Below are 23,129 nucleotides of genomic sequence, written 5' to 3'. Positions count from 1 at the left end.
GCCCATGATACCCCCCATGCGTTGCCATTCCTGAGGACTCAGGTGTTATTTCTCTGTACCCAGTAAATTCACGCTATATCCCACCCTTCAAACCGAAACACAGTTATGCAAACACAACTGCTTCACGGTTGAAACACGAATGGGACAACCAAACCAAACCAAAACCAAAAGTGGTAACCATCGCCCATTGTATTTCCAGTAGACAAGGCTAATGTCGATACCACTCTAATATCAAGTAAACATATGGCCCGTCTGTAGTAAACGGGGTTACCGTAGTCTATAGACGCCTGTAACACCGTAGTCACGCGTGCGTTGCCGACCCTTGAGAAATCTTATACCGTTCTATTTGAAGAACCCCATACACATAAACATACAACACAAAATAAATAAAACATTATTACATCGAAACTATGGGAAATGAGTAAGTAAAATATTTAATTCAATGTTCAAACGTCTATATATATTTTTAAAAAGAATGACAATTTTCAATTTATACTGCGCGCGCAACCTCGCATGCGCTGTTATTCATAATTTATTTTTCTACAGAAATTCAAAAGGTTTAGATATTTATAAAGGTTTGTTATATATACAATATATATATACGTCACAAAACAAATAGGTACAAATACAATTAAATTTTCTCATTGAAAAATTCCTATAGTGTATATATAATAACTTTTTGTAATTAAATATTTTTTAGTGCTATTTTAAACTTTTTTAGAATCATCCTCACTTTTTAAGTTCATTGCTATTTTATTGTAAATTTTTATTGACATTGCGTAAGGGTTTGAATGGAATAATTGTAGCTTCGAGAATGGTCTTGCTAATCTTTTTTTTTTTTTACAACACAGGGGGCAAACGAGCATGCGGCTCACCTGATGGTAAGTGACTACCGCCGCCCATGGTCACCCACAACACCAGCGGCATTGCAGTTGTGCTGCCGGACTTTTAAAAAGGAATATGCTCTTTTCTTGAAGGTTATGTAATCTACATGGCGGTCGCAATGTGTGAGGGCGGGTATTGTTCGCGACATTATAGTTTATATAGTTATAGCGATATTTTATAGTTATTTCTAATTACAGATTGTTAGCATAAGTTATTAGTGTTTTAATCGTGTAAATTGTTACTTTATAGGTTGTTTATAGAATGTATGTTTTCTTATAGTTTGCAAGGGAAATAAAACATACACTATGTCGAGTCCTTATTGCCCATAATAGAAATAAGGAAAAATTTTGAAATAATAGTCATAAGAATGTTTGTATTGTAAATAAATAGATGCCAAAAGGTGCCGCTCCGAAGGGTCGCGCGTCTCTTTCCCACTCACCGGAACGAGAAGGAACTCTTCTGAGCGGAACTAGGAGCTTCAAAGTAAAACCTATCGTTTCTCTCTCTCCAGCCTGATCCATCGCCCAAGAACCCACGCCGTACAAGCGTGTCAACGAGGTGGTCCGCACAGGTATATTGTGGAAATATATATAACCAATATATAGATATTGCTGTAACATCCATCTCATTACCCATACCTAGTTTGTAGCGGTGTTTACACCACCCAACTATAATACAATTCAATATTGCTTATATTATTTTTAAAAGGCCAGCAGCACACCTGCAATGCCGCTGATGCTGTGGGTGATCATGGGCGGCGGTAGTCACTTACCATCAGGTGAGCCGCATGCACGTTTGGCCCCTGTGTTGTAAAAAAAATTCTGCATTTTCAACCAACATAAAAAAAGGATATTGTTAATTTGATTCCATCGTTTATAAACCGATTTGGAAAATGAAACAAATGATTAAGTACTTAACAAACACTTTAATTATATATTTATATATAACAATGATTATAAAAACAACATAATCGACTGTCTGTATGTAACGAACGGTCTGCGTGCTCCATCTCTACTTAATTACATGTCAACATGCAGTGCTTAATAATATCGAAAAATATAAACAGCAAAAACTGGGCCAAGTTCTTTTGCGTTTTTTCTTACACATATTCTACTTATTGAAATAATATTATAATTTAACATTTTATAATATAAATAAATATCTAAATTGCCAACAATTATTAAGAGAGAACAGTTAAATAATTATGTACTAATATTAAAACTAAAAGTAAATTGAATTGATCTTCCGCGTATTATTCAGGTGTGAGTTTTTATATAGCTTATAACAGAACGAACTGTATATTCGAATGCTGAAACATCGTGAGACTTAACAGCTTACAAACTGATTATGTAGAGGGGTTAATAGCCCCATTTCTAACGTTATACCCCATGAGTTCAACCTTCATGCGGTTCCCTGGAAACTATCGTGATTAATTCTTATAGAATTCGTCAAGATGGACCAAAATTATTTCCTAATTTGACAAGGAGACGTTTAAAATAATTGTTTAATCTCACAAATTTTATCAATCAGTTCCGACTATCATTGTATATGTACCACTTTCTATTATTCTCTATTTAAGTTGAAACAAGGTCTTGCAATTATACAACAATTTTGATATCCGAATATTAGGTTTTTATTCAAGGTCAGTATTCAAACGTTATTCGAATAATACATAAGAAATGTATATATATATATATATATATATATATATATATATATATATATATATATATATATATATATATATATATATATATATATATATTTGACTTTCTAAATATACTATAATGTTTAGACTAGGCCACACCAGTTTATCCTAGAGTGTGCGTATTTATATTGGCACAAATTAATTTGGACTAGCCCAAACTGGTTTATCCTATCAGGCTTAGGACAAATCAGATTGGACTAGGCTATACTAGTTAATCCTATCGTGTATAGGAAGAACTAGTTTAGCCTAGGCAAAACTAGTTTGTCCTATAATCGGGTTTGGCCGGTAACATATATATATATATATATATATATATATATATATATATATATATATATATATATATATATATATATATATATATACGAATACATTTATTTAGTACTTTCTCATATGAGGGAATTCAATGGACATGTTATAAAATAAGTTACAGAATATGAGCTCTTGTTTGGTAAGTATGATCTCGTCAACTCAGTCAAATGCATAGAAAAATATGGCCGAATCATGGAAAATGATTTTAAAGATCAGAGAAATGGAATGATAACACTAAGCATAATAAAATGTCCATATGTTAAGAACCCACGCTATAAGAGAGACGCAACTACCGAGAACATTTTAAGTATTCTCTGTAGGAGAGTTATTGTTTAGTGAAGAGACTCAAATAATCTTTCTCCTGAGACATCTTCTTAGACTTAACTGAGACCTTTTCGTTGTAAAAACAAAACACCAGAAACTCGGAAACTTACAGACTCAGTATTTGCTCAAATTCGTTATGAAATACATAGGTACGTTTTTTTTTTCAGACTTATTGAAAACATATTTGCGTGTATCGTCAGATTATTTTATATGCACCTCCGGCATATCAGAGATATAACAAGTGTCATAACTTCGTTTCCTAGTTAAAACCACCGTAGCGGCATCAACTGCAATTTGGTATCTTGAAAGATATACCTATTTGAGAACAATGGTCTAAGATTATAATGACAACTGAATATTGCCTCGCAATTCCTGTCGATCTTAATTCTTTCTGAATTATGTAAAGGAAATTGTAAAAACGGATAAATTCAGATATCTGATTACGAGAAAACTGGGAAACAGACTAAGTCCAAAAACTGACCCTGGTAACGATTCCTGGGATTCAATCAAAAGGTAAAAACTTGTACTAAAAGTATACCTACAATTATTTTTCCAAAGACTGAAAATCAATGATATATTGAAACTTAAAGAATTTTAATTCTAAAATAATATTCTAATAACTCGAATATTCAATTGCAAGACCTAGTTAATACATTTTGGCATAACAAAAATCTACCTTAGGCCTTTTTTATAGGAACTATATACTTAAATAAATTTATTATTTATAAGAGGATTCAGAAATCCATTTAAATAATAATACATAAAATACACATCTATTAGAATAAAATTGAGAATAGACTATATTTTTAAATATAAATATTATCTTTTATGTGAAAACATAATTTTATACATCATCTGGGTGTGTTTGAGTTTATCCTATATAATTATATTCTAAAATAATTTAATAAGCCTTAAAATATTTTATCAATGTCGTCTAATTGTTCTTTGAATGTAACTATACAAAAATCAAACTATTGTCTGTATTAAAATTTTTCAGTAAAAATTACCAAAATACATTTACTAAAATAAATTATCTCAAATTATTCTAATTAAATATACAATATATTTAATATGCAGCGTAACAGAAAATATGTCTCTCAATATTTTCAAGCGGACGGCTTTGCAAATTAAACATCGTCAAATTAAGCATCGATTCGTTCGTTATTCCAGATCTCATTTATTTACTACGCGATTACCGATTAAATAAACAGCTGTAATAAATTGAACTTTACTTATCACCGCCGTGCATCTAAATCGGCTTTTTGGATGTCTACGTCGACTTAGGCGAAAACGACTAAATGTATTTCAGAATTTCGATTTTGGAATTATAGAAATAATAATAAATTGGGAAGAATTGTATTAGATTATCAAAATAAAATTGCATATATTTAATTATTTACATCAGCTTCACTCGTGTATTAACTTCAGGATTGCTCGACTAGTTTCTAACTGCATAAGAATCAAGCCCATGTAAATACTTATAATACTGTAGATACCATTTTGAATTTGTCCAAACTAATGTGTTGATAGGTTATCGATTATTCAAAATCTAAAATCTGAAACAAACTCAACCGTTTCCTATCCAGTGTCGACGTTATCAATATATAATCTATTCATACAAATAAATATTTCTGTATCAAATAATAAGCATTATAAGATTTATTTACACTATCAGTTCGTTATAGCTACAAAATCTATAATACACGAATACAATAAAAGAATTACTAAACACGCACGACATTTAGAGAGAAGGAATATACTATTCATATTGCCATTTCCACATTTCTATATAAATAAATGGTGAAACTATGATGAAATATTGCAAAAGTATCAACTATGCAGTTTTGCTCAAAGTAGATTTTCTGCCGTACAGAAATATCCATGTTAAGACTATTAGGTGACTGCATCATTAAAACTGTATGGAGTGTTTATATAAGACTAAATTTGTCTATACTCTTAATAACATAGCGTCCTTTACTCCGTAAATACTAGTTCCTAAATGTTTAAAAAATTATTGTTCTTCCTGTTTCGTTTCATAATAAAAGAATTAAAAGTTTTTTAAAAAAAGACAGATAACGAGTGTGCTCAGTTCTTGGAATTAAAGAGCTGAAGTTGTCAATTGCGGACTACAATTCACTCTTTGAAAGCAAGCAAAATCCAATTAGTTGGACTGCCAAGTTGAGTTTAAATAAAAACGGTACAAAGTAATATTATTCTAACTAAAGGACACGAGCTTAGCGTAATGAAAAGTAAGATAACCGTGTCAAATAGAACAATAAAAGTTGAATTTACTAACTCCAAGAAGTTTATTATTAAATTTGTAGTTCCTTTAATAATTATTAAATTTGTAGATTAAGAGCAATATATTGGCATCATTTTTTTCATTTTCATAAAATCTGGGTCTTGAGGCATTAAAATTTGCAAAAGTTAAAAAAAAATAAAAAAAGGGATTTTCAAAAATTATAAAATAGCATAGATTTCATATTATGTTACTGATATTGGAAACAGTAATATCAATAGTATTAGAATATATAGAATTTTACAATTGAGTAATATATATAACCATAAAGACTAGTTTTGTCTTAAATATACGGGCATCTATCGCCACCTCATTTATTTTGAAAGCGATCAGATTCTGTATTATGGTTATTAAGATTACGTGTGGAGCTTACAATGTAGATTGAATAGTAATTGCAAGGTTAAATGAACAGAGATCATCAGAATTTATACTTTCTTGACATATATAAGTATAAGTAAGCATATGATTGATCTTATACATATATAAGGACATGAGACATATACAGAAGTAGTGTAGATCTTCAACTATGTAAATGATATAGGTAGTAATCATTATTATAAAATTTATTTATTAATAAAATCTAGATGTTAAATCTGTATTTGTTAATTAACAAATTTTATATATCTTAAAAAAAAAATAGATATTTTTAAATAATAATCCATATAATGACAAATAAAAATACAAAGAGTCATGATTACTTTTCACTCTAAGGTTGTCATTATCAAGCGACTACAGGAAAGAAGTACAGTGCATAAAAAGAAAAACTCAAAATAAAACCCTATATCATGCCTCCTCGTTAGCATGGTAATAGTACGCTGTATTTTCTATGTCTCGCTTTTTTATGATGATGAAGACAAGTTCAGGAAAAAATGGAAAGTCATTTTGGCCATAAACCTATAATATAGGCCTTTACTTCAGTCAATACTTTTCTCAAATTGATTTAATTCACCAATAAAATTCGAGCAGGTTATTGGTAAATTTCATTGTAATAATTAATTTGTTAAAACTATCATTATTTGTGATTTTAACCCGAGACATGAGCTACCCAGAAGCACCATGGCCGAATTTGAATCTACAACAGCGAATGATCAAGAAGTGTTAGAGACGCTAATATGAAAAATTTAGAAAATCTACCATTAGAACAGACAATAGCGTAGAAAAACATCTACAGAAAATAAATTCGAAAACAATATATTTGGTCCGAATTCAGGCAGAAAATTTATTTTCATAATGAAAAGAGCTAGCTACGGTTAGTTGTAAAAGTTTTAAGAAGAGTGGAAAAGAGTTTAATTTCAAAGGTATCTCTTAATTACTTACAAAAAGGATAAAGGGACAGAAGATATGAAAATTTGTGAAGCTAAAATTTTTACACAAATTTCGTCATCTGGCTTGATGATATTAAAAATTACCACTAATTCTGTAAATATTTCGCCAATTATGCTACCTTTAACCCAATCGATCTAATAGCATATTAAAATTCCAACAAAAGCATCTCTGAAAATAAAGCTTACTTTTATGGCAGTAATTCCATGAATATTTCTTAATGGTGCCCACATAACTTACATGTAAATATTTATTATAATAATGTGGATTTCATTAATATATTCGATGTCAACATAGCTCATATGTTTGTGTAAATATTATATACTTATGTAGGTACCATTAATGTTACCAACTGCGCTGATATTTCACAATAATATAATAAGTTTACATATCATTAGTTCTAAGCTTGTATCTCTAATACTAATAAATATGCGTTAGTATGTATGTACAGTACTCTAAATACTAAACGATCTCTACGCGCTAATAATATTTTTTATTCTTATTTTTATTGTGATTATAACTCTACATTAACTAAGCGACCGATAATCTTGACTTGGCCTTTACACTACCGTGCACATTAAATCATATAGTTCTTTATTCATTGACATTTTTATAATTATAATAAAATTTGACAAAAAATGTCGACAAGTCGTTTGTCATTATCGATATATATTATAACTTTGATTATAATTAATAAATGTATAATAATTATTTCACCCGACCACACCCCAGTTACAATCACAATAATTCTACATAAGGTTATTATTGAACACCGTAATTCCAACAAAACTATGTTGACAACACCAATGATCTTTATGTACATCAATAAAATCATTATTACATATTCCAAAGTGTGTAATATTAAATAGATTCACATCTATTATTTATATGGCTCTGTGAAAGGGTATTACATATTGGAAGCATTAATCTTTTGATCTTACCTATATTTTTTCGACTTTTATCGCCTTTCTTCGTGTGCAAGGCTACAGTACTGAGTGTTTTATAATGCGCACCGTATATACGACCGCTGTTAAATTCATATTCTCTAAAAATATCTCTTCACATTTAAGATTTTCTAGATTAATCAACTTTCTATATAATCCCGTCGTCACAGCGTAGAAACTACTAGTAGTTTAAATACTTATTATACGCACATACGAAGACAAAACAAATAAATTGCCTATTGCAAAATTTACATATTTCTAATGTTCTATTAAAAAAAAATAACAAATCCAAAATTTTTTTATCCTTTTAAAAGAGTTTACTGTTTGTAAACGTTTTCCTAAACAAAAGGGCTAAGAAAAAAATTGGAAAATATTTTTTTTTCTTTTTGTAACTCACGTTTCTTCGAGTAAAATGTTCACTTTCACTGGTAAATCAGTTTCATTTGTAGTATACTCCCTTAAAAGGACACAAATTTTGATTTCGTTTTGTTTTAAACACGAAACCCTATCTCAGTATTGGCCGTTATAGATTCGCGTGCAATGTAATTCAAATATTTACCTTTGGAATTCGCCTACTACTTAAATTTTACTGTGGCTTACATTAGCTAATTTAAAAATAACTATATAAGACGCGGCATATCAATCGTCACACTTAATTATGTCTAATTAATGACTTGGCGCGACAACTACCTCTTAAACTAGATACAATCTATGCCATCAAAGTTTGACCGCGAATAAATACGCGTTCAAATTAAATTCAATGTACCGACGACGCGACAAAATCTAAAATTACGACGAGCGAAGCCTTCTCTAATAACATGTATTTAATTAATTTTTTTATGTGCAACATGATCTACAAATTATTACTAGAGCCAATGACAGTAACGATATATTAATTTACCATATTAAAAAAAAAAACCAACAAAATAATTGTCGTCCATGATTTAAGTAGGTCTTTAAATTATTTGCGGTGAATTTAACCCATTATCTGTAAAGACCAAGTGTAAATTATGTTATGTGAATTCGTATGAGTGGTCTACAAGTTGTAATACTTAAATTTACCTCCTTTAAGTTTATAGATCTAAAAGATCGCCTTAACCGGATGTCATTTCTCTATCTAGCTAACCATAATAATATGACCGACAAAACACCAATTTTTGTATATAGTGCAATGCACCCAATATCTTTTAAGATCATGAAACAAATTTTTGTAACCAACACTTGGATCTTCCTACTTTACAACATCATAAATACTAATACATACTTTATAATCTTTTATCTAATTTAGATCTTTATATAGCACAGCCTTCAAGGCTACATTTACGATTATTATCAATTTAAAAGATTTGAAATAGATAAAAATCTAGAGGAAGAAGAGACTTGAAAAAATCCTAAGACCTGTACATTTGAGCACATTCATTTTGTTTACAATTATTAGACGAATACAGAATTAAATCACCTTCATAATTTCCGTTATGGAAATTCCAATGTACTCAGAATATATCTAGTCAGGAATTTTAAAATACATTTTAGTCAAAAGATTCAGGTAAATACATCTTTAGTTCCAAAACATTCTCGTCCAATATTTAGAAAATGTTCCGAACCTTTTACATTTTTCTTGGTCTACTAACATTCAAGGTAGTCTCAAAAGATGAAAATTTAAAATCCTTCAATAACACCGTAAGCTTCCAAGCTGGACATCGTGAGATATAGAAGCCAGAGAGAGAAGAAAAACATGGAAGTGATGATTTTAATACAGCGTGGACCACCAAGCTCGCCTCCGATGGACTTACGTCGCCTCAACACTAGGACCAAGACTGCGAAGGCGGCTTCAGAACAATACATCGTCACGCTGAACGCGAGGCTGTTGGGAAATGAATTAAATTAGAAAACCGGTATACGGTGACTGGCAGTGGAGGTGTTTTTGCAAGTCATCATTGCCTTGCCTTTGGCCCTTTATTTGGATTTAGGGCAATTTATTTCTTTTCCATTGATCGGTAACAGCTGTTATAACTGGATTTACTTTTAAGCTTATCACGTTCCACACGATTTCTCTTTTCTTTTGTCACTTCCTCCTGTTACATATACATTCACGGATTTGTTTTTTCTAGTAAGAAAGCTTAGCTGTTATACAAATTATGCAATACAATTTAAGAACTTGATTTAAAGTACTACTTTTTAACAGGTGACAAGTTAGCTTGTTTGCCATTTTAAATATCATAAAACAGTGGCATTTTATAAACACCTATTATCATCATATCAGCCTTTAACTGTCCACTGGTGAACAAGTCTCCCCTTTTTGGCAGAGGCTTATCTTCCTCTACTGGGATTTACCAGTAGTTGCCACTCTTGGTAGGCGGATTTGCAACTGCAGTTAGATTTTGGAGATGTTTTAAAAGGGGCGCTGCTGTCCATCCCTCGCTCTCCCTTAGTTGCCTCTTACGACACCCACGGGAAAGGGGTAGCCTATTCTATGCCGGGACCACACAATTAATAATAAACACATACAAATATATTATTTTTTAAATACTTACTTGCCAGGATCCACAAGAAACTTTTCATTTCTGCTCCAATGGACGATAGCAGCCACTGTCCACGCTACGCCTATACCCAGAAAGACGTTCACAGCATTTGAACCAGTAACATTCCCCACAGATGCATCCGCGTATTTGTCTTGAATCGCCGCCACTTTACTTGCGAAAGTATCTGGTATAAAAGTATAAAATTATATCAGACAAGAAGTTAATGAATAACAATTCGAATATGATTATTGTACTACTTGATTCAACTCTAATTTTTATCACCGGTCAGTAAACATATCTTGATCACGCAGACGAAGTCGAGGGTATAAGATAGTCAATAATAATTTTCAAACTAGCTTAACATAAAAAGTAAGATATATGTATAGATTTTGAAAATATGGCCTATTTTATACTAGAAATGGGCTACAAGAGACTTCGGTAACTGGTTTTTTTTTTTTAAAAAAAGGTCTCATCATATTTTTTTCCGGACCTACAAGGCGTATATCAGCTGTTATGTGTCCACTGCTGAACATAGGCCTCCCCCATAGACTGCCATAAGGAACAGTCCTGAGCCACCTGCATTCACTGACTCCCTATAATATCCCCAACCCGCTAGTGGCAATGGGATCGAAGAAGCGTCCGTGGTTTAACCGGTCTTGTAAGAAAGCCAGATTTGCTCAGCAAGCTGCATACAAGGCTTGGATTACGGCTCGCACTAACTCTGATCCTGGAATCACTGATGCAAAGCGCAAATTAAATGCTGCTTCGAGGTCCAGTAAGAGAGTAATTGCCAGAGCCAAATTTGAATTTGTGGGCAGAATTGGTAGGCGACTATCAAGCCCTCCTTCTGGTAACCGTGCTTTCTGGTCGCTTGCTAAAGCTGCCCAAGGAAACTTTTGTCAGTCGTCTTTTCCACCACTTCGGAAACCGAATGGTAACTTGGCCTACAGTGCTAAAGAGAAAGCCGACTTATTTGGCATTCTCTTTGCCTCTAACTCGACTATGGACGAAGGTAATTCTGTACCACCTACCATCTTGTATTGCGGAAGCTCCATGCCGGAAATTACTATAACACAATGTAAAGTCCGGCGGGAGTTACTATCCTTAGATGTTCATAAGTCGAGTGGGCCAGACGGTATACCGGCAGTGGTCCTAAAGCAGTGTGCTCCGGAATTGTGTCCTGTATCAACGCGTCTCTTCACGATCTCGTACTCCACAGGGCAATTTCCTTCGACATGGAAGACCACCCTTGTACATCCTGTACCTAAAAAGGGCGATAAGTCGGACCCTTCAAATTACAGACCGATTGCGATCGCTTCCCTTCTCTCTAAGGTGATGGAGCGTATAGTTAACGCACAGCTGTTAAAATACCTAGAGGATCACGATTTATTGAGTGACCGCCAATATGGCTTTCGCCATAGTCGCTCAACTGGTGACCTCTTGGTATATCTTACGCACCGATGGGTATCAGCCATTGAGAGTCAAGGTGAGGCGCTCGCTGTCGGTCTTGATATTGCAAAGGCATTTGACCGGGTCTAGCATCGGGGTCTTCTATCGAAATTGCCCTACTATGGACTTCCCGACAGCCTTTGTAAATGGGTCGCCAATTTTTTATCCGGCAGACGTATAAAAACCGTTGTAGATGGTTGCTGCTCCGATAGCATGGATATTAACGCTGGCGTCCCGCAGGGCTCTGTGCTGTCCCCAACGCTGTTTCTGCTGCATATTAATGATATGTTAACCTTCGGTAGCATTCATTGTTATGCGGATGACAGCACCGGGGATGCCCTTTATACGGGTCGTACCAATGTCTCCCGTTCCATCGTGGAGAACAATCGTGAACAGCTTGTGTCTGAAATCGAGAGAACACTAACTGGAGTCTCTGATTGGGGACGACAAAACTTGGTCCAATTTAACCCCTCTAAGACACAAGCTTGCGCGTTCACCGCTAAAAAAAACCATTTGCTGTGGCCCCACAGTTCCAAGGCACGTCTCTTAACATCTCTAAAAGCATTGGGATCCTTGGTGTCGACATCTCTAGTGACGTACAGTTCCGTGGCCACCTCGAAGATAAGGTGAAGCTGGCATCCAAAAAACTCGGTGTGCTCAATAGAGTGAAGCATTACTTCACGCCGGATCAGCGATTAATGCTTTACAAATCGCAAATCCGGCCCCATATGGAGTATTGCTGTCACTTATGGGCGGGAGCACCTAGATACCAGCTTGAACCCTTCGACTCAGTGCAACGACGAGCTATGAGAATTGTCGATGATCCCATGCTTGCAAGCGGTATCGAACCCTTAAGTCTTAGGAGAGATTTTGCCTCACTCTGCGTGTTCTACCGCTTACACAACGGATTGTGCTCAGAGGAATTATTCAATATGATGCCTGCGGCCACTTTCTATCATCGTACGGCTCGCCATCGACAGGGAGTTCACCCTCATACCTTACAGCCTAAATGGTCGCGTACAACGCGGTTTCAGAGATGCTTTCTCCCACGAACACTCAGGTTATGGAATGAGCTCCCTGCCGAGGTTTTCCCGAGAGACTACAGCATGGGGTTCTTCAAAAGGGGGGTAAAGAGGTTTCTTCAGGGTCGGCAACGCGCGCGTAATACCTTTGGTATTGCAGGCGTTCATAGGCTACGGTAACCGCTTACCATCAGGTGGGCCGTATGCTTGTTTGCCACCTCAGTGGTATAAAAAAAAAAATTGAAGTGGTCGCCAATTTTTCTAATTAATATTAGAATCCTTTCCGATCCTATAAAGATGGGGGAAAGAATTGTTAGTAATGCTGACTACCAGTCCCATTGCCAGCAATACAGTATGGACTCTGGAAATGGGAAAGGTCAGGTCGACCACCACGTGACCCCCCTAGAAACCATTGTGCTGAATTCCAGGTATTCATCACGATGTGCTAACTGACCTGCCTTGGGGGGAAAGGGATTGTTAGTAATGGAGACTGAGAATCCCATTGCTAGCAATATACCCAACCAGGTCGACCTTCTTGCGGTTCCCCTGAAAATCATCATGGTTAATTCCTGATGAATTCATCATGATGAGCTAACTGGCCTGTTTTCATTCTCATCTATCACCCTTCACTGGTGCTCCGCCAGCGTATCCCGTTAGCGCAGTCGGAGTTACCATACCATTTTCACCCATCAAAAAAAAAACTGACCTGCTTTTTCATTCTTGCCTATCATCCCTCACTGGTGCCCCGCTAGCGTATACCGTTAGCGTGGCCGGGGTTACCATTCCATTATCATTCATTAAAAAAATATTAAAGGTAACCATAGACAATGATACTGCTTGCTATAAAGCAGTATCATTTTTTTCTCAATTTTCAAAATAAGAATCATAACTTTATCAATATTTACAAGTTAATTCTACCTGGTATACTAGTTCCTAATGCAACAAACACGATGGCTGTAACAGAGTCTCTGATTCCGAGTGTACATCCAAAGTGCGAGGCTACATCACCTATAACTGCGGTCACCAATCCAATGCAGATGATTGACACAACAAAACAAACATAACCGCCTCCGATATCTGTAAAAAAAAAACCTCATTAGCATACAAAACTTTTTTACCGACGATTTGATAAATTTAATAACAATTTAATGAATTGTAAAAACATGAAAGGACCTTTATTTACATAAACGCTTATTTATTTACCTCGTTTTTGATTTAAAAGTGAGTTCATACAGAAAAGCTTATTACTTATACATTTTAATATATTTAAATTTAATTTAGTATACCGATAACTCAATCTCTCTGGGTTTATTTTAAACTAAGTACATACAGTTAATTTTAAACTTTCACGTTGTTTACGCATATTTTAAATACACAGTCGGGAACTAAACGTCGGCAATGAAGAAGCAGGTATGTAGGTACGATTTACTTGTATAGACTTTTACATTGTGTATTTAAAATATAAATTAATCACTATATACAATATCACTATCATCTCTACTACTCATCTGTCTGTCCCTATGTATGCTTAGATCTTGAAAACTACGCAACGGATTTGATTTAATGAATAGTTTTTTTAATAGATAGAGTGAATTAAGAGAAATATTTATATGTATAATACATGTATAATATAAATAGTGTATCAAAGTAAGTTAATATTATGTATAACGAGGAAATACATTGATTAATTTTCTGTTTGTTACGATTTAACTCAAAAACTACTCAACCAATTTTACTGAAAGTAACATCTCCTCGGAGTAACATAGGCTATTATATATTTTCTGTAAAGAACCCGTGCGAAGCCGGGGCGAGTAATTTATAATAGCAAAACAAAATAAACAATTATATTTTTATTCTTAAAAGTTTTGTAAGCATACATTATACAAAAGCTCGACTGGTTTTGGAAACAGTTCGTGATCCTTAGTCGTGAGCGACTGTGACGCGAGCACGAGCCTATTGCGTGCCTCGGCCCACTAAAACTAATCGAGCTTCTTCGATCACACGTAAATTAAACCGGTAGTTATTTTATTAAAATTATACTTTTGACTGCGAAAACAAAGTAATAACTTACCAGTTGGAGGAACGAAAGCAAATATGATTTTCCAAAATAGTGTAACTACATGTAACACGTAGTCAAAACATGAGGGCGGTTCGTCTGGATTATCTGAACCTGAAATATTAATGCTATTAAAGTATTATAAATGCGAAAGTTGGTAAGGATGTTACTCATAGATAAATGAATGGATAGATCTTTTATTTATATATAATGCAAAAACTAACAAATATGTTTGAATTTAATTTTGCTACACGGACAGATTATATCCTAACTTAGTATTAATTCACACGAGAGAAGTCGCAGAATACAGCTAGTATAAATTATCATGTATCGCCAAATCTTTTTATTCTTATGATATCATAAATTTCAATAATATCAAACCTATCAACCAAATTTTTCCACGTCCAGTTTATTTTTCTTTAATTTTTTTCTCCTAAATAATTTTGGCCAACCCGAAAAACCCAAAAACTACCCAGATTGGTAATTATGTTAATGAAACAAAGCGCTATTAGTCAATGCAAAAGATGGAAATCTATACCAAGCTCTCTGGCCAGGATAGTAGATGTAAATAGATTCTGTTCTCCCGTTTAGAGGTGAAAATCATTGTACAATAGCAATAAAAGAAAAAAAGAAAGGTTTATTAAAATTAAAACATCATCGATACAAATTTATTCCTCCGGCATTTCTTTTTTTGCTTTGATATAACTTGGTGTATATTTATACTAATAATATTTAGTGATTCTCAGATTTTTCACTGGGAAATCTGTAATATCCTCGTATAAATTCTCACTATGTATTTTACGCGTGAACGTCAATATTTGTAAGGGTAAAGCAAATATTTGTTCTGAGAATTCAAACATTAATAAAACCCGGAACCTAGCCCGTAAATTCATATAAGCTAGTAACTAGTATATATATTGTTATGTTTTCTAACACATACATGGTACTTATAAGTCATGCAAGTAAACAGTCCAGAAAAGTATATTCTTTATATATATATATATATATATATATATATATATATATATATATATATATATATATATATATATATATATATATATATATATATATTACATACAGTAAAAAAAATACACAGTATAAAATTTAAAAATTAATTATAGAAATCTCTAAAGCAATTTTAATGACTGATATTGTAAAAAAAAAACTAACAAAGACATTGATCTACTGATTCAAATATACACCATACTTTTTTGCTGTATCTTTATGCTACCTGATATCGTTGTGAAACTGTACCGATTTGATTTATTTTACAATCGATAATTGCTCCCATTATCATCTCTTACAATATTTTTCACCATTAAAGTTAGATTTTTAGCAAACAAATGTATCGTATAAAATCATCCGTAACACATTTTTCCAACAAAATGAGAGTGTAGAATATTTGGCTGTGTTGTAATGCTAGAACTAGATGTAACGTAAATTGTACCTGAGCTGGCTGTTAACGCTTCAGTGAACTGTTCTTTCCACGATGACGTGCCAATTATAATAGATGCGTTTGCTCTTTGCACCAGTTTGTCTACCGTATTCTGTTGAGTAGAAAATCCAATAAATAAAATAGAATCAATAATATATTGGTTGGCTGAAGTGAGAAATAGACAATGGTTGCTAAACAAGACATTTTTGCCAATTAATTTCTAGAGTGAGAACTTAACAGTTTTATGTTTAGGTACTTGACATTTTACTTAAAATAATTGACTAATTTTTATTGTATTTTACAAAATCCTTGCAATGTAAACTATGTTTTAGTGTCCTACCGAATTTTCGGTTTCTGTTTCGGTTTCGGCTAGTTTCGGCCAAAAATTCTACTTTCGGACTTAGTTTCGATTTTGGGCAAAATTTATCCGAAACTTTCGGTCGCGCCGAAACTTTGTGTGTGTGTTTGTGTTGTGTGTGTGTGTGTGTCTAACTAAAAGTTGTTTTTTTTTTAAGCTTACTTCCAAGAGTAAATCATAATTTTAACATGTTTTTACATTTAAATATATGTGACATATTTGTTACATACTTTAATTAGTGTTTATTATTACCCTTTAACTATCTGAGTGTTGTAAATAATTGTGTAAAAAATATATAGAATAATATATATAGATTTCAGTATAGAAGAGAAATTTTTTATATGTTTCAGTAAGTTTCGGTTTCGGTTTCGGCCAAAACTGAGACCAAGGCCGAAAGTTCGGTTTGGATTTCAGCTGTAAAACCTGTTTCGGTCTGACACTAGACTATTATATTATATTATTATTATATTGAGATCCTAGAGATATGGGGTTTTTCAAGGAGAGGTTAAAGTTCGCCATAGCTAGAGGGGGAAGGGCATTGATTAGCAATGCCCTACCGTAAAAGACCCAATGTCCAATCTTAAAATAAAAGACACCAAGAAAATTAGATTGATTCGCTTTTTAGAAGTCACTCAATTATAGCTTCTGCCTTACCAAAAAGTTCTTCTGCTTTACCTTAAACTTAGTTCTAATTATGGTCCTGTATTAAGCTGATATCCCTGGTATTGCAGGCATCATAGGCTACAGAACCCGGTTACCAATAGACGAGGTTTTTACTATTTGAGATGGAGAAGGATATAAACTACTTATCTCAGGGGGAAAAGGATTGTTAGTAATGGAGACTAAAAATCCCATTGCAAGCAATATACCCAACCAGGTCGACCTCCTAGTGGTTCCCCCTGGAAACTATAATGGCTAATTCCTGATGAATTCATCATGATGGGCTAACTGGCTTGTTTTAATTCTCATCGATCACCCTTCACTGGTGCTCCGCCAGCGTATCCCATTAGCGCAGGCAGGGTTACCATTCCATTTTCACCAATCATCAAAAAAAAAAAACTACTTATCTCAGTTAAAATTGTGGCTAAAAGTTTATAAATAAAAGTTATGGGGAAAACTTATGGGGACAGTCTATGTTCAGCCGTTGGCAGTTAACGGCTAAGATGACGATAATGATTATAAAAAAACTACCTTAAACTCTTTGCTTTCTTTTATCCTGAGTTGGGCTCGAGTAATTTCACCAGCACGAGGCAGCCCCATCATGGCTACCACAGCTTCCTCTTCAGGTAGTGTCGCTAGATGGTTCACTTCATTGCCACCAGGCACCACCGGATTGTCATCATCTAGTGATGAAAAATATCTATTAATCTATGTTTTATGCATTAAATAACTTTTAATGAGTTAGGAGAAATTATTAGCTCGGTGGAATGATGAAAAGGGGTAACTTAGGTTAATATATTTACACTATTTCGTACATACACTCAATAAATATACACATTCATAAATACTTACTTATAAATAGACATAATAACAATGTTAATATATATATATATATATATATATATATATATATATATATATATATATATATATATATATATATATATATATAAATTACTGCCACTTTTCGTTGTAATTTTATAACTCAACTAATTAAGTTAATGGGGATTTTTGTGTCAAATACAAACTTTTTTTAAGATGAGGATTATGCTGTCAAATTGAAACTTTTTTCAGTGTTGACAGTACAAGCATGTTGTTATGTCATTCATGCGGTCATTTCATTTTGGACGTGCTTCGATTAAAGCAAATTGTCAGTGTTATTGATGTTAATTTTTTATTTTTTTATTTTTTTTACTTTATACGTAGCGAAGCACGTACCGGGCCGCTAGTATTATATATAAATTAATGTTATGTATCATATCTTTGCTATATGGTCCCGGCATAAAATAGACCACCTATTCCTTTCACGTAGATGTCATAAAAGGCGACTATGGTAGCTTAATAGTCGAGATATGAGCAGCAAGATTCCTCTTAAAACATCACCAAAGCCTAACTACAGTTGCCAACTCGCCCATCAAGCGTGGCATCATTGTTTTATTTTCTGTAATATTAACATCTTTTTAAATAGTAATTATTACATATTTTTGCTTCTTCATTCTTCATTCAAACTTCAAAAATCTGTCCCTTATCTGGAGATAAGGGAGACAGATTTTTTCAATCATATTCATTTACATTTACAATCCAAGCATAAAAATAAATTAAAATCAGTTTTAAAATGTACAAATGAAATCTTTCCATATAATATTCTAATAAAGTCGCACCGAAAGGGTTCCTTTTTGGTACATAACAGTAAATAAACAAATCTTGACACTTTTATTAAAGAAGAATATCTTAAAATGAAAGTCGTTGACGTTTTTAATTAAAAAAAAATGAATGTATTTGATTAAAAATTAAAATTAAATAAAATCATTGACGCTTTAAATAAAAAAAAATCTTGAAGCGTTTAATTTTAGAGAACTAAACAAAATCTTAAATATTTTTAAATAAAAAAAAAATAAAGCATTTCAATTTGTCTCTGCGACATCATGAACGTACAGAAATATTTATAAATATCGTCATACAAATTTTCATAATATTTTACCATTTTTCTAATACGTTATAGTAAAATACAGCGCTAAATTATAAACCGTCCATCGGGTCACATTGAAAACTGTAAACTAATATTAATAGGCCACTAGGTGTCGCTACTTTCGTTGGCCTATTTGCCGGCATTCAGTCCGCTACGCTCGTTAGGGAATAAACGAGCCCGCCTACCCATATCTGGGGATAAATGAGAGCGACGTTCACAAACCGAGAGCATTGAAACTTGCAAGATTGCCTGCACCATTCATAAATGTTTTCAGTTATAATCGTTCTTTTTTCAAAAAATACACCAGTCTGTACTTTTGTTTTTTTTTTTTTGTATTTTAATGAATGCCAGTCTTTATTATATTTGATTTAAATAGAAACAAACAAGTACTTTTTACTCAACAAAATGTTGTCAGAGTTCATGACAAAATTTACTATTCTTATTTTAAAATGTAAAATGTACTAATATATTAGATCTTAGACTATATATAATAGATAGAGCGTCACCATAAAAATGCTTCATAAAAACAGTTCAACTCTTTTATCAGGGGGGAAAGGGATTGTTAGCAATGGAGTTCGACATTGCTAGCAATATGCCCTATCAGGTCGACCTCCACGTGGTTCCCCTGGAAACCATCGTGAACAATTCTTGTTGAATTCGTCACGATGCGCTAACTGACCTGCTTCATCTTCACCTATCATCCTTCACTGGTGCCCCGCCGGTGTATACCAATAGCGCGGGTAGGGTTTCCATCCCATTATCACCCATTAAAAAAAAAAAAACTCTTTTATCAATGCTGCGTAAATAGGAATATATAGCATAATTAACATTTATTATTGAATATATATTGTAAGAATTTGGATAAATAATACACACAGGACTGTAAAGTGGCAAGCAAATGTACAAAGGCGAGATTTACTCAGCAAGAGTTCTCTTCCAGCAAACCCAAAGTGGAAACGAGCATCAATCAATCAGTCAAGCTATTTACTTTATAATTAACTATTTTGCAAACTGTTCCCGTGAGTTCTCGTAAATTTGAAGGACTACCGCATTCAACCACCTATAAGTTTTTAACCACCAATTAACAACTTCTGAGGGTCATTTAAATCTATGTAATATACTAGCTACATATCGCGGCTTTCACCGCATAAATCCCAGCTAACATTATAAATGTGAAAGTGAGTTTGTTTGTTACCTCATAGTGCCTTAACAGCTTAACCAATCATGAAATTTAGAGGGAAAGGGATAGTTAATAATGGTGTCTAACAGTCCCATTGCTAGTAATAAAGGATGTATGAGAATACATCCTTTATTACTAGCAATGGGATGAGAATCAGGTGTACCTCCACGCGGTTCTCACTGGAGATCATCGTGGTTGATCAATGCTGTATTGATCACGATGGGCTAACTCACCTTTCATCTTTCACTGGTGCTCCTCCAGCGTATTGCGATAGCGCAGGCATTACATATATATTTTTGTATACATTAGTATTTATATAATAGTGCGCCACCTACCCTTTGTCTTTTTTTCTCAATGTCCTCTACCCAAAGGTTGTCTGGAAGTGATTGCTTAATGATAAGGCCGCCTTTTGTATCACTTCTCATTAATACTTACATTATTTATTATGTTTTATTTAGTGCAATAAATAAATCATTAGCATCCATTAAAAATTCATGAAATCATGAGATGATGAAGGACATTAGCTAAACTTTATCCCGGTCATTGAACTTATCCGGGATAAAGGCTAAATATCAAATATTTCTACTTACTAGCATCCAACACAGCATTACTACTATCAAATATATACTATTTTTGTCACAAACAAACCTTACTTGCAAATGAGGTCCATCCAAAAAAAAATGTAGAGATAATGTGTAAAAAAAAAAGAAAAATTTTAACAAATTAAACAAAAATAAATTTAAACAGTGTATAAATTGATCTATATTATTTTATATTAAAATAAAATAAAAAATCCAATTCGTTCATTCATTTTTGCGCTTTGTTACCTTTTTTGTAACTAATTTACCGATAATATATAACTTCAATATATCGTCATAGTCGTAGAATACTGACGGATCTATATATGTAATATTTGTCAGATCCGTCAGTATTCTACGACTATGACGATATGAGCTTCCTGATACCATTAAGAGACTACCGACTAAACTGTCTTTACAAAAAAAACCTTCACGCTCACTTTTATCGTATACTTTATCCGAGCAGTAAGTACTTTATATTATTCTCAATTACGTGTATAATATAGTATATTTTATACATGTGTAAGTATATTTGTTATTTACAGATATTTATTCGTTTATATATGTAATTTTAGTATGTATGTATATCAATAATTACTAGTACCGCAATCAAGTATTCTGACACTTCTCTGTGGTTGACTGGGAGAGAATGCTTTTAGCATTAAGTCCGCCATATACACATATATGTACTAATGAATAAATAAATAAAAAACTTCAATATTAAATCTAAATAATCTGAAAGTGGCAATACCACTCCCTTTAGTTGAAATAAAATACCTTCTTTTATTAAATCACTTATCAAAAAACCAAACAAATTAAACAATTTTATACTGACGTCTGGCCGTATAGTCTGGCATAGGATAAGCCACCGCTTCCTTTCCTGTGGGTGTCATAAGAGGATAGGCAACAGCATCCCTCTTAAAATACGTCTAAAAGTCTAACTGCGATTGCCAACCCAACCAAGCATGGCAACTATTGACAAAAGTCCCTTTATGGAGGAAATTTATGTTAAGCAGTAGACGATTAACGCTTTAAGCGTTAAGTTAAGCGTTTGACGATAATGATACTTTATACTAAATCGTAATATATTCTGTGGTTATACGCTTAATTAATATATACTATAATAATTACATCTATAATGTAATATATACATTAAATGTAAATTACATCAAATTTAACAACAAGATTTCAAAATAATATATTAAACGTTAACAGCAGAATAATTCGTTTTGTGCGTGTTCAAAATAATTCATAATGGGCGCGACCTTACGCTACAAGAATAAATATTCAGGTAGAACTGACACTCCCGCGGAGTCAATAATAATAACTACATTAGCGCGCTCACGGCCCGCTTCTCTTTAAGTGCTAAATCAGTCAGGGCTTGCAATAGACACCGTAGTTAGAGCGTGCATCTCGCTCGCTCGTAAGTCTACCGCGTGAGTTACATCGCGTCGTAAAATGCGAATGAGTTTGTGACAACCCTCCCAAATTATTCGGGCTCTTGGCGGTATCGTCGCATTCATAAAGAAAAGTTATGTGTGTCTATTCTATTCGTTTTATGTATTCTTATGATTATGCTATGCTCACAATTCGCTTATCTCTTTTCAAATGGTTTTTTTACGCTATATCTTCGCAAATTTTGAACCGATTTGACGATTCTTTTTGTAATTGAAACTGTTTATTTTGACGCTGTTTAGTGTGGCGTGTAATTTCAGCATAGAGAGGCCACCTATTCCGTTTCCGTGGGTGTAGTAAGAGATGACAAAGAGAATTTAAAGGTCGAGGAAGGGACAGCAGTGTTCCTCTTAGAATATCACCAAAGCCTACCTGGGGTGCCAATTCGCCTGCCAAGCGTGGCAACTACTGGCAAAACCCCTCTTTTGGGGGAGGCCTATGTTCAGCAGTGAACAGTAGATGGCTGATATAATGATGATAATGATTCTCATGTCAATACCATATAATTTAGTCATGATTAAAGTTACTGTTTTTTTTTTAGGAAGACACTTCTTAGTTAGTCAAGATTTTTTCTTTAATGATTTAATGATTCGTTTAATGCTCGGTATCTAGTTTCTGCTATTCCTAAAACATACTCGTACGAGGAT

The 23,129-nt window shown here is 33.4% G+C and overlaps 1 protein-coding gene across 4 annotated transcripts in view; it reads right to left on the bottom strand.

Moving 5' to 3' along the window:
- Positions 1-1,790: 1,790 nt before the first annotated feature.
- The window catches only part of LOC113513503 (sodium/calcium exchanger 3), a 161,350-nt gene continuing 140,011 nt past the window's right edge, over positions 1,791-23,129 (bottom strand). For 2 of the 4 annotated variants that reach the window (XM_052900549.1, XM_052900551.1), the window contains 6 exons: positions 17,832-17,983; positions 16,295-16,394; positions 14,860-14,958; positions 13,707-13,865; positions 10,330-10,501; positions 1,791-9,659 (listed from right to left, as the gene is read on the bottom strand). In XM_052900549.1, the coding sequence (XP_052756509.1) occupies positions 9,455-9,659; positions 10,330-10,501; positions 13,707-13,865; positions 14,860-14,958; positions 16,295-16,394; positions 17,832-17,983 (887 nt within the window). In that variant the 3' untranslated portion in view covers positions 1,791-9,454. The remainder of the gene's footprint in view (positions 9,660-10,329; positions 10,502-13,706; positions 13,866-14,859; positions 14,959-16,294; positions 16,395-17,831; positions 17,984-23,129) is intronic. The other 2 variants (XM_052900550.1, XM_052900552.1) reach the window with 1 other exon arrangement.

The sequence above is a fragment of the Galleria mellonella genome, unplaced genomic scaffold, assembly GCF_026898425.1.
Source record: "Galleria mellonella isolate WM207_F2 unplaced genomic scaffold, CSIRO_AGI_GalMel_v1 utg65, whole genome shotgun sequence".
NCBI lineage: Eukaryota > Metazoa > Arthropoda > Insecta > Lepidoptera > Pyralidae > Galleria > Galleria mellonella.
The sequence above is the reverse complement of the archived record's forward strand: the minus strand, read 5'-3'. Positions and strand labels throughout refer to the sequence as shown.